The 13,664-nt window shown below is 39.1% G+C and overlaps 1 protein-coding gene across 1 annotated transcript in view; it reads right to left on the bottom strand.

Annotated features, from left to right (window-relative positions):
* KLHL29 (kelch like family member 29) overlaps window positions 1–13,664 on the bottom strand; it is a gene marked incomplete at both ends in the record, with an annotated part of 255,315 nt that overhangs the window by 65,367 nt on the left and 176,284 nt on the right. The window contains one exon of the mRNA XM_080617020.1: window positions 8,548–8,686. Coding sequence (XP_080473146.1) covers window positions 8,548–8,686 — 139 coding nt within the window. The remainder of the gene's footprint in view (window positions 1–8,547; window positions 8,687–13,664) is intronic.

Raw genomic sequence — 13,664 nt, 5'->3', positions numbered from 1 at the left:
TAACTTGCAAATCTCTGCCTTCATTATACTATCTTGTAGACAAATATTATCTTTGAGTCTCAGCCACTATCCATTTGTCTCATGAGAGAAGAAAACATATACTGTAATGGTACTATTGTGTGATTACGATAAAGAACTAGTAAAATCACAAGATTAAATAAATTACATTGTTTAAACACAGGCTTGCAAATTTGTAATGAAAATTTGGACCAACAAATCCATTTGCTCACTTTTTACCAGGATGTTGATACAAATAATGATTCTTGTTCCAGGCAAACAAAATTTGGCAAGACTAGTGTAACTTATTAGGGTCAAACGCTGCCACTTTGCACCTGCTCTATCAGAATAAAATCAGGAAAATTAATGGCTGTGAGATCACGCATGCACTAGCAGCTCCTGCTAATTCACCATCACAGAAATGATCATTACAAACCAAGACGAGCAATAGGATTAGCAGCAAATGCTTTTGTTCATGAACAACATGGCCAGAATAAAATCAAACAAAGAGCCAGGTCTCCTATTTATCCTTAATGCTATTCACTGACAGAACACAATCTAATTGCTCAGTCAAGACTATTTCTAAAGGCGCGGGATAAGCGGCAGCCTGTAAGGCTATAGTGTCAGAGATCACAGTTGGAGGCACAAATCTGCTTCCCCGCTGAGATTTAAGAAAGAAGATGAAGAGTTTGAAGATGCTGGCTTAAATGACTAGCAAGTGAATGAAGAAGTGAATAGCGAGTGCCCTTGGAAGAACAGCATTTCATGACCTAGACTTTTGCTAGGGATTGAGAATAAACTCATTCTCACAGGGCGCTAGCGGAGAAGTAGAAAAAAACTGGGCCAACTTATTAACAGCATGGGATCTAACTTGTTTGCAAGTATCTTTGGCCATCTAATTCAGCAAATATGTGGCAAAGTATCTTGGGGTGAGAGCTACTATTTGTTAAAGCTAAATAAAAGATGCAAGCAGGTTTTGGTGGCTTATATGGGAACGAAGAGTAAAAGTAAAATAACAGAATGAAGAATTTATTCTCAGCAAACTTAAAGCTCACCCCCTTAACCAACTCCTGTCTGATTTGTTTTAATGATATTTATTACATCATCAAAAACCAGCTTAGCAGACAGTTGGCATTATGCAGCTAATAAATGTTTCTTAGGTATGTGGTGAAATTTATACAAGTAATTATCTAGGTAAGTCTATCCAAGGCTCTTTCTCATCACTGCAATGTCTAGAGGGAAAACAATAATAAAGTAATGATAACCGCAATTATTATTTATTACTACTACTATGATTATGGTAGTGCCCAAAGATCCCAATCAGCATTTCAGTAATTAGAATTAATTCTGTCAGGCACTGGTTCTTTCTCATTCAGCTACAGGGTGTTTCTAGTGCTCTTCGGAGTATATGTAGAGACAGCCTGTGCTCTGGACATCAATGAAAGGTAATATATTGCATCACCTATGGCCGCAGTATATGCAGGAAAGGGTATGGAGCTCTTCTCTCCCCATCAATTTCTGCACACACCACCTCGCAGAACTACTCGGAGTATTTCAGTCACGGAAGCTCTTCGGTATGCAAGCAAAAAAAGGGGGATTGTGATCTGATATGATCATAACCTGACCCTATTAATTCAAACTCATTATTCCAATCCAGCAGTGGCTAATTCTTGATGATTTAAATGAAAGGAAGTGAACTGCTGATCCCTGGAGCTACCTGCGAGCACGCTGGAGTTGATTTGATTACCCTTGTTTTAGGGCAAGACTGGCCTTTGGTAGTGGCCCAAAAATGACAGCTTTCAAGAACACAGCTCCAGTTTCTATGCTGTGGAAGTTATTTTCATTGTCTTTGATCCATTTAGCTTGAACAGCACCTCATTAGATAACTGTTCCCTTTCACCCCTAAATTTCAGCACAGTCAAGCCTAGACAGGGCTGTGAGATATTAAGTAAATATAGGTAGGTCACACACATCAGCATCTTATGAGTGGTTGTATGACAGTTGCATGACTTGCAGATAGGTCTAGCCAGAGCAAGAAAGGTGATTAGTCTGTCATTCCTAGATAAGATTTGCAGGATTTGTAGTTGTGTCAAGAAATTATGTGAGCGAAAAGCCCAAACTACAGTAAACAGAGATGCCGTCAATGAAGGAGAGGAGTGAGAGGTTAAGTGATTCTGCTCGGTGCCTCTGCAAGCTGCAGCCATTACGAGGCAGAAGCTTAATTTCTGCACTGCACCTCAAGGCCTGTAAAGGAGCCTTTCTGTCCTCCTTGACACGTTTTCTCTTCAGAGCAGGGCATGTTGACCTGTTCCTCCTTTCAGAGGAGCATTCAGCCCAAGCCACTTGCCTTCCTAATCCGCGGCTATGCTCGCCAGCTTGGAAATAGCTGGGCTGCAACGCCAGCTACAGGTTTTGTGGCAGCTCCTTAGCCTGGCAGCCCAGCAACACCTCTGAATATCTGTAAGATGCAATTCATTTATGTAGAAGACAATGCATTTTTGCTTGATGAAAACATGTTTTCCAGGGCCTGGCAGCTGCAACATTTGAAACCCAGCAGGCAGCTCCAACAGGCGTGCGGCTGCTCGGGCAGGCCGAGCAAGCGAAGCGCGCTCACAGAAAGGGGCCACCCAAGGCAGAAACCTGCTTCTCCTGCCAGGATTTTGCACCCAACACACAGCAATTAAGTCCCTCATTTAAGAGAAAAGTGTCATCCACAGAGTAATTTACACCTGCACCCTGGCAGTAAAGGGTGAGGAGTATTTTACACTCCAATGCAACCTCCCGTTCTCACAGGCTCCTTTGAATAGTTTAACAGAAACCTGGCACCTGAAACAAACACCCTCTCTGTTTTCAAAGAAATGTTATGATTTGTTTCCACATTCTACAATGGAGCTGAAGCATGCAGATGTAGAAATGCTGCCTGCTCCTCTCTCTGAGTTAAAAGCAAGGTTCTTAATAAGAAGGAAAACAAGAAGGGGTCACCAAGAGTAGATTATTCTTTCATCTGCTATTTCTCATTTTGGGCTTTTTACAACGTAAACACAAACCAGACAGTCTGTTTTCCAGACACCTAAATGCTTGTGCAGTTTTGTCAGACTGTTTCAGATGGATAGCGGCAGGTTTCTCTGTCTTGCATCCAAATGCTGCTTCTCCACACAATAGTGTAAAATGCAGAATGACATCTCTGTCTTCAGTGTAGGTGTAAAGTAAGAGGAATTTGGTCCTTTCACCCTGAATGGTTTACTTCTCCCGCCCTGCCTTTAAGCCCCCAGAGAGTATATACAACCCTGTTTTAGAAAAAAAAAATAAATGAATAAATAAATCCGAACACTTGCAAAAAGAGGCAAGATATCATAGAAAAGCAATTTGGCCATAAAGTCACTGGCTGTGCTCCTTAGGAAAAGAAAGATGAACACAGTGTTGCCAGATTACACAGAGTCAAAAATGCTTGCTTTTTGTGACAAAATCTCTTTGTGTTTGTGACTTACTACTATGTGCTACTGCAATCAGGCAGCCAGGATGACTTCAAGATGAGGAAGGATCACTAAAATCACATCTTAACAAGATAAAACTTTTAGGACACATCTTTAGTAACTGACCACAGAGAAATAAAACTAAAGTCTTCTTATAAAAGCCAGCATTTTGTCCAACAAGAGACTTTCATGTCAAGTGCTTCCTATGATTAATGTCATATTTAGTAGAGCTTCCAACGCTTCGGGTTGGGTTAGAGAAGAAGAAAGTAGCAAATGAAAATGTTCCAGTGAAACTCACTTAGTTAACGGAAATTTCAGACATTCCATTTATCCAGTGGCTGTCCTTGTCTATCCCAAATGCAGCTGGAAAAAATGATGCCTCTTCATGGAATTTTCTGTTCCTTCTTTCATTCCTTCCAGAACACACATTCCACCATTTCTTCTGGACAAATACAAAGACACAGAGCTCATTTCTCCTATTCCTCAAACCAATAATGGTTTAAATAAGAAAATGTGTGCTCTGTGAGAAGGGTGTTTCGAAGACTTCTTTTTTTTTTTTTTTATCCTGATCAATTTCTTTCTTTCTGTGTACATATATAAGCACATGTATGTGACATTCACACAAACATTAGTTTCTGGAAGGAATCATTCATGAGCTTCTAGCCAACAGTGATTCAGGCTGGATGACTGGCCTTTCTCTCTGGGCAATGAAAAATGAGTACTTCTAGAAGGCAGTTTAGGCTATTTATCATAAGGTGTGATGAACTGCCCTACGGTCATTCCCCATCTTTCCTCATGACCGCACAGGAAACCTAGATAACCAGCTTAGGCTGGAGCCCTGAAGGAAGCAAAGTTACACCCATCTTAAGTTTATAGCCTAAGCAAATCACCTCATTTCTCTGTAATTATAAGCAGGGATGGCCTTGTCCTTCACCTCGTATCTTAGGCACCCATTAAAATGGTGAGAGGACTTGTCTCCTGGAGAGGTCTGCCTTTCTTTCTGCAGATTACAGCAGCAGACTAGAAGGCGAGGTTAGACTAAACCCACCTTAGATGCCAACCTTGGGTCTAAATGTTGGTTGACTAACAGCGAGAGACAAGCACTCCTCATTGCTCCAGAGGTATCTTCTACCTGCCTGCACATAGGTACCTGAATTAGGAGAAAAGGCTCCTCCTGGAAGCCTTCAAGGGGCTTCTCTTCATTGCCTGTACCATAAATTAAGTCCTTGCATTGGGAAGACTGATTTCTTAAGTACCTAAAATACAGGTGCAAATTAGAGGCCAAAGTCAGGCAGCCTGGAAGTAACTGTAGTTGTTGGTGCACTCAGAATACAAGATAGCATTTAGGGGACAGAACCCTATTCCAGCTGCTATTTATCATCCATTTTCTCCTGAAGTCCTACACTGCAGCAATCTTGTATGGGTCACAGTTTAAAAAAGCTGACTAACCACATGATTTCCTTAAGTGCAGATAAAGTGTATCAACTCCTCTATATGCTCTGTGCCTGAAGGAGCAAGCAGTAAAGCCAACTACTCAATCCCACACCTGTCATAAGGTAGGCTCAAATATTCACCCAAAAAAGAATATACTTTAAAGAGGATTTTATGAAGGGAACTTAAGGAAACCTAGCACTCCCCAAATGTTTAATGTTTCATAAATCATTCCTGAGGCTGTTAGCGATAGCCCCACAGCCCTGAGGTTACTGCAATACGTCTTATTGAGGGACCAGCCTTGGGCATGCTCCCATCTTCACATCCCATTCCTCCCCTCCACCACATTTCCCTGCCTTGGTGGGCATAATTAAGTGGAACAGATGTCAGGAACATTTCACACCTGCTGTTCCTAATACACCTAAACCTTTCCAGATGATCTTGCACTGAAAAGGACTAAGATTGTTTTTTATGGTCAGCTGCCGTTGGGAGGGAGATGAACATCGAGTCTTGGTTTAGGCTTGAGTGATGCACAGCTCCTGATGGGACTGGCTAATCTGTTTCCAAAAGCACAGTGCTTGGTGTGGTGCTGAACTTCAGCTCAGGACTGGAGTAACCCAACCTCAAAAGGGCCATGCTCGTCTGTTCAGAAGATAAACCACATGGAACAAGAACTTTCCTGGATGACGACTGGAATGTTCAGCACACTGCAGGATTTACTATTTTCTGAAAAACGAAGGTTTTTCAAAGTGCACTCTCATTACCAAATTTATTTCATAAATAACTTCAGAATTGTTTTGGTCAATCAAACCTGGTTATCATCTTTTCATTACAGTGCAATAAAAATAACATATTTTCTTCCCTGCTATGACTAATTCTCATCAAATAGCCTTTCTCAGATGGGTAACACCTTTAGTTCTATTATGCTTTTTGTCTGTTTTTCTGGTTTTTTCTTCTTTTTTTAAGGAGGAGGCAATTGATCTTATTTGTTTTTGAACATTTCCCGTTTATTTTTTTGAGACAGTACTTGCTACTCTACCATCAGATACCACCTTGAACACACAGTGGAATCAATGGCAGAACATGAGGTTAACAATAGGCAAACAACAAGCCAAATACAGCCTTTACCCTGTGGCAAAGAACAGCCAAAGTAAATACTGTGAAAGATATTCTTTTTCTACATGTTTATATGGATGCACATAGCATCCTCATGAATAGATCATCTTTGACGTTTCTGGTGACCCATTGGTGCCATCATTGGAATGGCATAGGAATTTAACTCTAGCATGGAATGATTGAAATAGCCTTTATATTATGTTTAATATAAAAAGATCTCTTATTTTTTAAGAAAAGCTGCCATTTCTTGTTTTGATTTCACAAAGTGCAATATTAATCCCATAAAGCTTTAAGTACTATGTCAAATGAGATGCTAACAAATATCAGGAGGGAATTCTAGATGTATTGTATTTATAAACTTCATGACTCTGTGAACTATAATGATTCTGTATTATTAAGGTCATGACACTTCAAAATACTGAGCGTCTCTTGCAACTTGAGTCCTTTGATTGACTTCATGGGGTTTCTAAAAGGACCAGGCTTTACACTGCAAGTATCCTCTAACCCAGAAAATCTTTAGGAATTCCGCCCTGAGTTTATTGTCTCACAGAGATACACTTGCTCAGTTTACAGGTGAATATTTATTTTTCTCACCAGTTTTGCAAACTCAACTAGCCGTCAAGCTGAATTTTTCCTTATTCAAGCATCATCATCAGTAATAAAGGTATTTTTGCCATGGATACACCTGTGCAACTCCATCAGCTTTCATCAAGGTTACATGTGTGCAACTGAGGTTATATAGAGAAGACAACTGGGATGGCGAAACCTGACTGTGGACACAAATCGACCTCTGGATTATTTATTGCTGCTGATGATGTGAAAGAAGGCAAAAAGTGGTGAGGTTGGGAAATGGGCTAAATCTTGCATTATTTTTTTCCTGTAATGCTTATGAGCTCTCATAGTCTCTTTTCAGAGCATTTTAAAAGGTTTGGGCTTTTTTGTTTGTTTTAAATGAGTTCCTATCAGAGCAGTGTTCAATCTAAAGTATATCTCCATTTTATAACTAAATAAGAAAGCAGAAAGGTTCCTCAGTGTGCTTCTAGAAATAGATGCTGTGTGGTGACTTCTGCACACAAGCAGACGTCTTCGCAGGAAAATCCAAATGACAGTCTTTAGCCAGTCAGTTATTGGATTTCTGTAAGTTGATTCTAAGATTTTTCCTTCCCTATAGACTCTACTCCTTATCACCCTGAAAAGAATATACTGTAGCCTTAACAATTAAATGATAATGAGCAGACAGAAGAGAAAGGACAGGAGATATCTGGCATAGCTACAGCTAGCAATCATTAGATTTACAGAGGGGAAAAGACATGCTTCCTAGGCCAACATATTTTTTATGAATAATTGATAAGGCAGTCAGCACAGTTATATCATAGAAATGTAATATATATCCATAATTATAAAACCAGCTTTGTGCAAAAGGACATAATACACTGAAAGGAGATACCAGCCAATATGCCATCCTGAAATAAAATACAGTCACTATTGTGTTAGTTGGCAAAATTTAAATACAGGATTTGAAGCAAGCAAAATGTTCTTTAATCCCATTTTTTAGCACAGTCCAGGTTCAGTCTGCTCAGGAAAATACTGCAAGGCAAAATCAGCAGCTGCATTAATTTGCTGATGATTGAGAGAAAAATGAAAGTTATCCTCATGTTTTTTTTCCTCCCTACTTGCTACTCTAACTTACTAATAATACAAGAGTACCAATTTATTCCTATGCAAGTATATGAAGCATACAAATTGAAAAATCAATGTAATGGAAAAAAAAGATTATCATGCACTGTTTAGAATCAATCAGCTAGAAACAGAGGGGGGAAAATGCAAAGGCGGAGACACGATGTTTGGAAAATGTACGTATTGTACCTGTCCTAAGCTAGAGTGTTTGTTGGAAAAAGCTCCCCTTAGTCTAACATGCAGACTGAGCTATATTTTGGCCAGAATAAAGTCTTATTCCCAATCTTTTCTAGAGAAATTAATCAGTTGTCTTTTCGTCTTTCAAATGCCCACAAATAATAAAAATATCAATCCCTTTGCCCATAAAAGCCACACAAAAGCATGTAACGAAGATTTCAGGGTGAAGGGATTATGATACTCAAAATGCTTTATTAGCATGATGTCTCAGCATCATTCACCAGAATGCTGATGGCTTATTGTAGCCTCAAGGACAGACTTTGGTCGCATGTGACAGAGTCCCTTGAAAACATTGACAGCAATAGCTCTTAGCTGTGGTCTGAATTGCCATTAGCAGTTGAGTTTAAATCTTTGATCTCTCAGCGGTGGAATGCTTTCTTCGGCCAAAACTGGCCTCTACTTATTAGAAATAATCACACTGTACGAGTCAGATGTGTAACAAATGGGTCTGAGTCTCAGTTTGGAAATACATTCAGAGAAGGTGGAAAGAATGGCTACTGGCTCTGTGACAGGAGATTCAATCTTCATAAACCTGCAAGAGAGGGGAGGAAAAAAAAGCGACACAAATGCGCCCTACAAAAGAACAGAGCAGATCACAGCTGGAAGGAAGGCAAACCTTTTAATCAGGTCCTTGAAATACAAGCTGCAGGAAGCTAGAACATTTTGGTGGACTTCAAACTCTTTGCCTTCAACAATAATTTTCAGGTCTGTAAACTCTTTCGCTCTGCGTTGCTGGTTCAACTCCTTCAACATTTCTGCAGAACAGAGAAGACAGACAGTGCCAGGGTTCCCATTAAGAGTTTTTTATTTTTACTTTTTACTTTTCTTTTTTTTTTTTTGTAAAGAAGTAGAGAAACAGGAAACAACTGATATTTTTGTTGGCAAGATTGGCTCAACACAGACAGAAGACACGAACATAACATATTGAAAAAAAAAAAAAAAGAAAAAGAAAAAAGCAGGAACCAGTAGGTCTAAACAACTGAAATATATACACAGAAAAAAAACCCCAAACAATCCTAAATTTGGAAGGGTTAAAAACAAAAGAAAATATTTCAGCATCAGCAAATCAGAAACACAGAGAACGCATTATCACAGAAAAGTCAAAATAATTTGTCATAATAAAAATCAAGAGCTAATGAATTTCTATCAAAATGCAAATAAGTTTTGAACATACCAGAAAAATATTAGCAAAAATATGGTACTATGATGCAATATGAACTGGATATGGGTCAAAATAATAAAACCACAAGACCTGCAAAAATAGCTTATCCTTTAACATAGTAAAAATGTGTTAAGCCTCTCAGTTAATAGAATAAAATAGTGCTTCTAAATAATATATAAATTACCATCCATAAAAAATTAGCCAAAATATCAATGCATTGTGCAATATACTTCAGCTATATGGACTACAATTGTATATGTTTCAGAGTTAGCTTAAAAGCATCCTTATGATAAAAAATAATCTCATACAGAGAATAAATTACTGCCTTTTATAGCAATTACCATTTTTTGCACTTGAAGGATTTTTACCATCACAGCATTTTTATTTTTTAGCCTTCAATGGCTTCATTTACAGCAACAATCAACTTTCACACATCATGAAAGAATCATAATGATTAAAATAACCTATGAAAGTGTTTCCATCCTGCAATAAAGCACCTACCTTGCGTGATGCCTCCTTTTATAAAGCCTATTGGTACTAACAGAACGAAATAATAGCATGCCATGACTTCATGTGTGGATGTAAGAATTCCCTCCAACTTTGCAGACCAAAGTGGCTATCAAGATGAATAATACACTTTTCACCTGGGCAATAGTCTGGTAGATCAGAAGCCAGTGATCAAGATGATAAAAGAGCTGATTTTAAATACTAAAGAATTTTGGTTTTATTTTATGTTTGCAATAGGTCAAGGTTCTCATTTTCTCAGTGTAACACCCTCAACACATTCCTCTTCAGACAGTTCTGTAAATCAACAGCAATTCTTTATGTGGAATCACCTCCTTATACACAGTTAAAAGGGACCTGAAGACTGTGTAACTAAAGACACATTTAAAGCCACTGTCAGGTTTGGGCACTGGGTTGCCAAAGCATTGCCAAATGGCCTTACAGTGAAATGAAGACCCAAATAATCTTTGTGCTCTCCTGTTTCCTCAGTGAAACTCAGCAAGAGTTCAAGCACTAAGCAGATAAACAACATGAAAGCATGCAAATATACAACTGTTGAATGAAAAGAAACGGAAGTTTTCCCAAGCTCCAACATCTGTAGTGCACATTTTTCAGGCCTTAGTAAATAAATAAATGTCACCTTCCACATTTATGTCTATTTAATGGAAACACAGTAGTGTCTGAAAGGCTAATTATTCTGAGCTGAAATGGGTCAGTGCTCTCCAGAGAGCAAGCAGATCATTAGAGAGGGCACAGAAATAACAGCAGGCTTATGTCAGATCTATAATAGGGGAAAATAAACCACTCTGTCCTGTGGGTGCCATAGCAGGGACTATTTTTAACAAATTCATCTCAACTAAAATACAGTGATACATTTTGAGCAAAACTTATAATGGGCTCTGGATGTTCACTTTTTTGCAGGAAAGTTTCATGGTTTTGCTGGAGGTGTGATGCTTAAAGTATGATTTGACTGTGAATGCTCCATGCATTTCGAATGCATAACCGAATGCTCGTTTAAAGACCAAGGATGCTCTGGACAAAGGGATGTTTTACATGATTTAGGGTAAAACGGACTAAGGTCTCTGGTTTCACAGGAACAGCACCAGGTGCTGTCTTGGTTGCATATTTTTGGAGGAGACTGTGGAGGAAGTATTTTTGTGTCTTTTGTGACATATAAATGACTTTTTTTTTGTTTTTTCTATCTTGGTCTGTTTTCCTACTTTCACTTACAGCAACTACATTTTCTTCATAACCGATTTCTATCATTTTATGTCTTAAACACTTACTTTTCCCTCTACACTTTCTGAAACTCTCTCATTGCTTACTTAATTTCACTTTTGTTTTCTGTCATTCCCCTTTTCAAACTTGCCCATCTGTCCTCCATCTCCTTTTGCACTTTTCCTAAATTCCTATTCAAAATCTGTTTCTTTACTATCTGTGACTTTACAACCTTCCTTGCACAAGCCTTTCAGGACAAGGGCTCCAACCAAGACTAAGTCATACAAGTTTAAGGTTACACTTACACAAAGGGTCAAACTCCATCTCACCTCATTCAATTTCTTCCCTTTAAAGCTCATGATCAATTATTGTAGTGTTCAAAGAGCACAGCTGTTAAACAACAACTACATGGATGGATGCTCTGCTCGAGGAGAGGAGGTTGAGGAGAGGAGAGGAAGAAAAGAAACAGAGTTTATCTGCACTCTGAACGGGCTGAGGGTTTTTGGAGGTGAGCTCAGGGAAAGCGGGGACACTAGAGACCATCCTTGAACTCATAACTTCCAAGATTGGGGAATAGCAAGACACAAAGTTCAGCAGCTGCACCTATAGATGTTGCACTCTCTGTGCTATCTCCAGTATTGTGAGAGCTGGCTTGAGCATCCAAGTCTCCAGATGATTTCTCCAGGTAACCAACTTCTTGGACTTTACTGAGCACCCTTTAATGACATCCAGTCCTGGTGTTCCTGGGCTCAGTTTCTATCCACGCTCTTTACACACTTCAGTGTGCTTTATACTGGATGCATCAAGGAATGCAAACCAGGAAAAACAGCTTGGGAGCAGTGGTGCAAGTTTGCTCATAAAATCCCAGAAATCAGAACAAGCCCTGATCAGAAACTGAAGCTCTTCTTTTTCTGTAGTCATTCAGAGGCTATAAGTCCCTCCTTGTCCCCCTGACTTGTGCTCTCCTCAGACAGATGACTACGAACAGTCCTGTACTGTTTGTAGCTCAGTTTCTGAACTAGAAACAGGCAAAGCAGGCGGAGAGGAGAAGGAAGTCAGGAGACTTCACTGACTCATCGATCTTCCTCACTGAGGCTCCTTTGTATTACTAAATAACTAGCAGGCATTAGTATCGGACACAAGGTTATATGAGAACGGGCCCTCATTCTCAGAGTATTTGTGATGCTCATGCTGTGCTTAGCCAGGCATTAATGATTTATGAGGACTCGGGATGAGTTGCAAAACAAATTTTTTCACCAGGTAATAATGCCTGCCGATGAGTTGTAAAAGGAGAGACAACACAGTGCAGTTCTGACAGTGAAAAATGATCTCAGCTGTCTCCTGCTAGTCCTTCTTCTGGGCTCCTCCTAATTTTCAGTGTTTCCTTCTACAAGTGGAATTTCCTAAAACCTTCAGAAAGGGATGTGCTGGGAATTTCCTACTGGTTATTTATTCCTCTGGTTTCTTTGTACTTACAGAGAGTTTTTCTTTTTTTTTTTTTTTTTTTTTGAGAGATGCAGATAAAAATGAAGTGCAAGGACAGTTAAGGAGCAAGGCTTCAGTAGGGTGGGCACTGATGTTCCCTTTCCTCAGTGAATCACAGCAAATGCTCTTGCATCCAGAGGGCAAGGGATTTTCCTTCCTGCCCCAGCTGCACACACACGCTGGGATCACAGAAACCAAGCCAGTCCTCTCTGTCTTCTTCCTCTCTGTCTTCTTCATCACTATCAATGATGAATCATTCTCAGTCAAAGACTGGTTGAATGTTTTCCTCTTAAAGAACTTCACAATGGACACTCCAATGTTCTTCCACCATTACATGAGCCACATAGTGGTTGAACCTAAAGGGGACTTGACCTGAAATCTGCAACTGAACACCTCTATGGAGCTCGTGAAATGAAGCACTTTCTATCTTGCCATTATTGGCCTTTGTATCATTGCTTGGGGGCATTTAAGCATAATTATATTGAAAGTCCCAGAGACAATATGGGCATAAGTGATTTTCCTCAGGTCAGGAACAAAGCCAGGAAGAACTCAGAAGCTTTGACTCCTGGTCCCCAGCTCCACCCATTGCACTACATTTTATCCCTCTTAATTAACAGACAAATTACAAATTAAACTAAAGAGCCCACAAGCCTTAGATCAAAAGTACAACTGTGTAATAGTGTAGACCAAGTAAAGGGAACAGAAATTATATAGTGAATCTTTTTTTTTTTTTTCTAAATCACATATGATCAGAAATAAAAATGAACAAGGAACTTATTCCCCAAGTTTATTTTTTCTGTATTTCAAGCACAGTGGAGATTGAATACCCAGTTAAAGAGCCTCTCTAATGCACATTCCTATGACACAATGGAAGCTCTCAGGTTTCTTTTAACTTTTAGTAAAGAATTTTTTACTTATATTCCTGTAGATAAGGCTTTAAAATGGAGCAGCAAGAGCTAAAATATAATGAGCCATGAAATATGGAAGAACACATTACAAACAGTGTTTTTTAAAACTTGCTTAGAATAACTAACTTATTATAAAACTGTAAAGGGTAATTGATGAAACATCGCTAATTACTCTTGTGAAGAACATGCAGAAGACCAGTGCTTGCCCAGATAGCCTCATGCTTTTATGATTGGGACAGAAAATGTGGGAAGCCAAGAAAAGTTACCAGAAGGAAAATCCAATTACCTTCTTGCCTTAACAACTAAGAAGATTAATTCCCAAGGTTATGCTCTAGTTATGTAAAACAATAATTTTAACCATTAAGTGCCAGTACTGTCCCTACCTGCTCATTTTGATAGCCAGTGAGTGGCAGAATGTGTGTAGCTAGGAGAAATAAAATACGAAGCAAAAGATGT

This window comes from Psittacula echo (genome assembly GCF_963264785.1).
Source record: "Psittacula echo genome assembly, chromosome: 4".
Classification (NCBI taxonomy): Eukaryota; Metazoa; Chordata; class Aves; order Psittaciformes; family Psittacidae; genus Psittacula; species Psittacula echo.
Note: the sequence above shows the minus strand (reverse complement) of the source record. Positions and strands in the feature narration are given on the sequence as shown.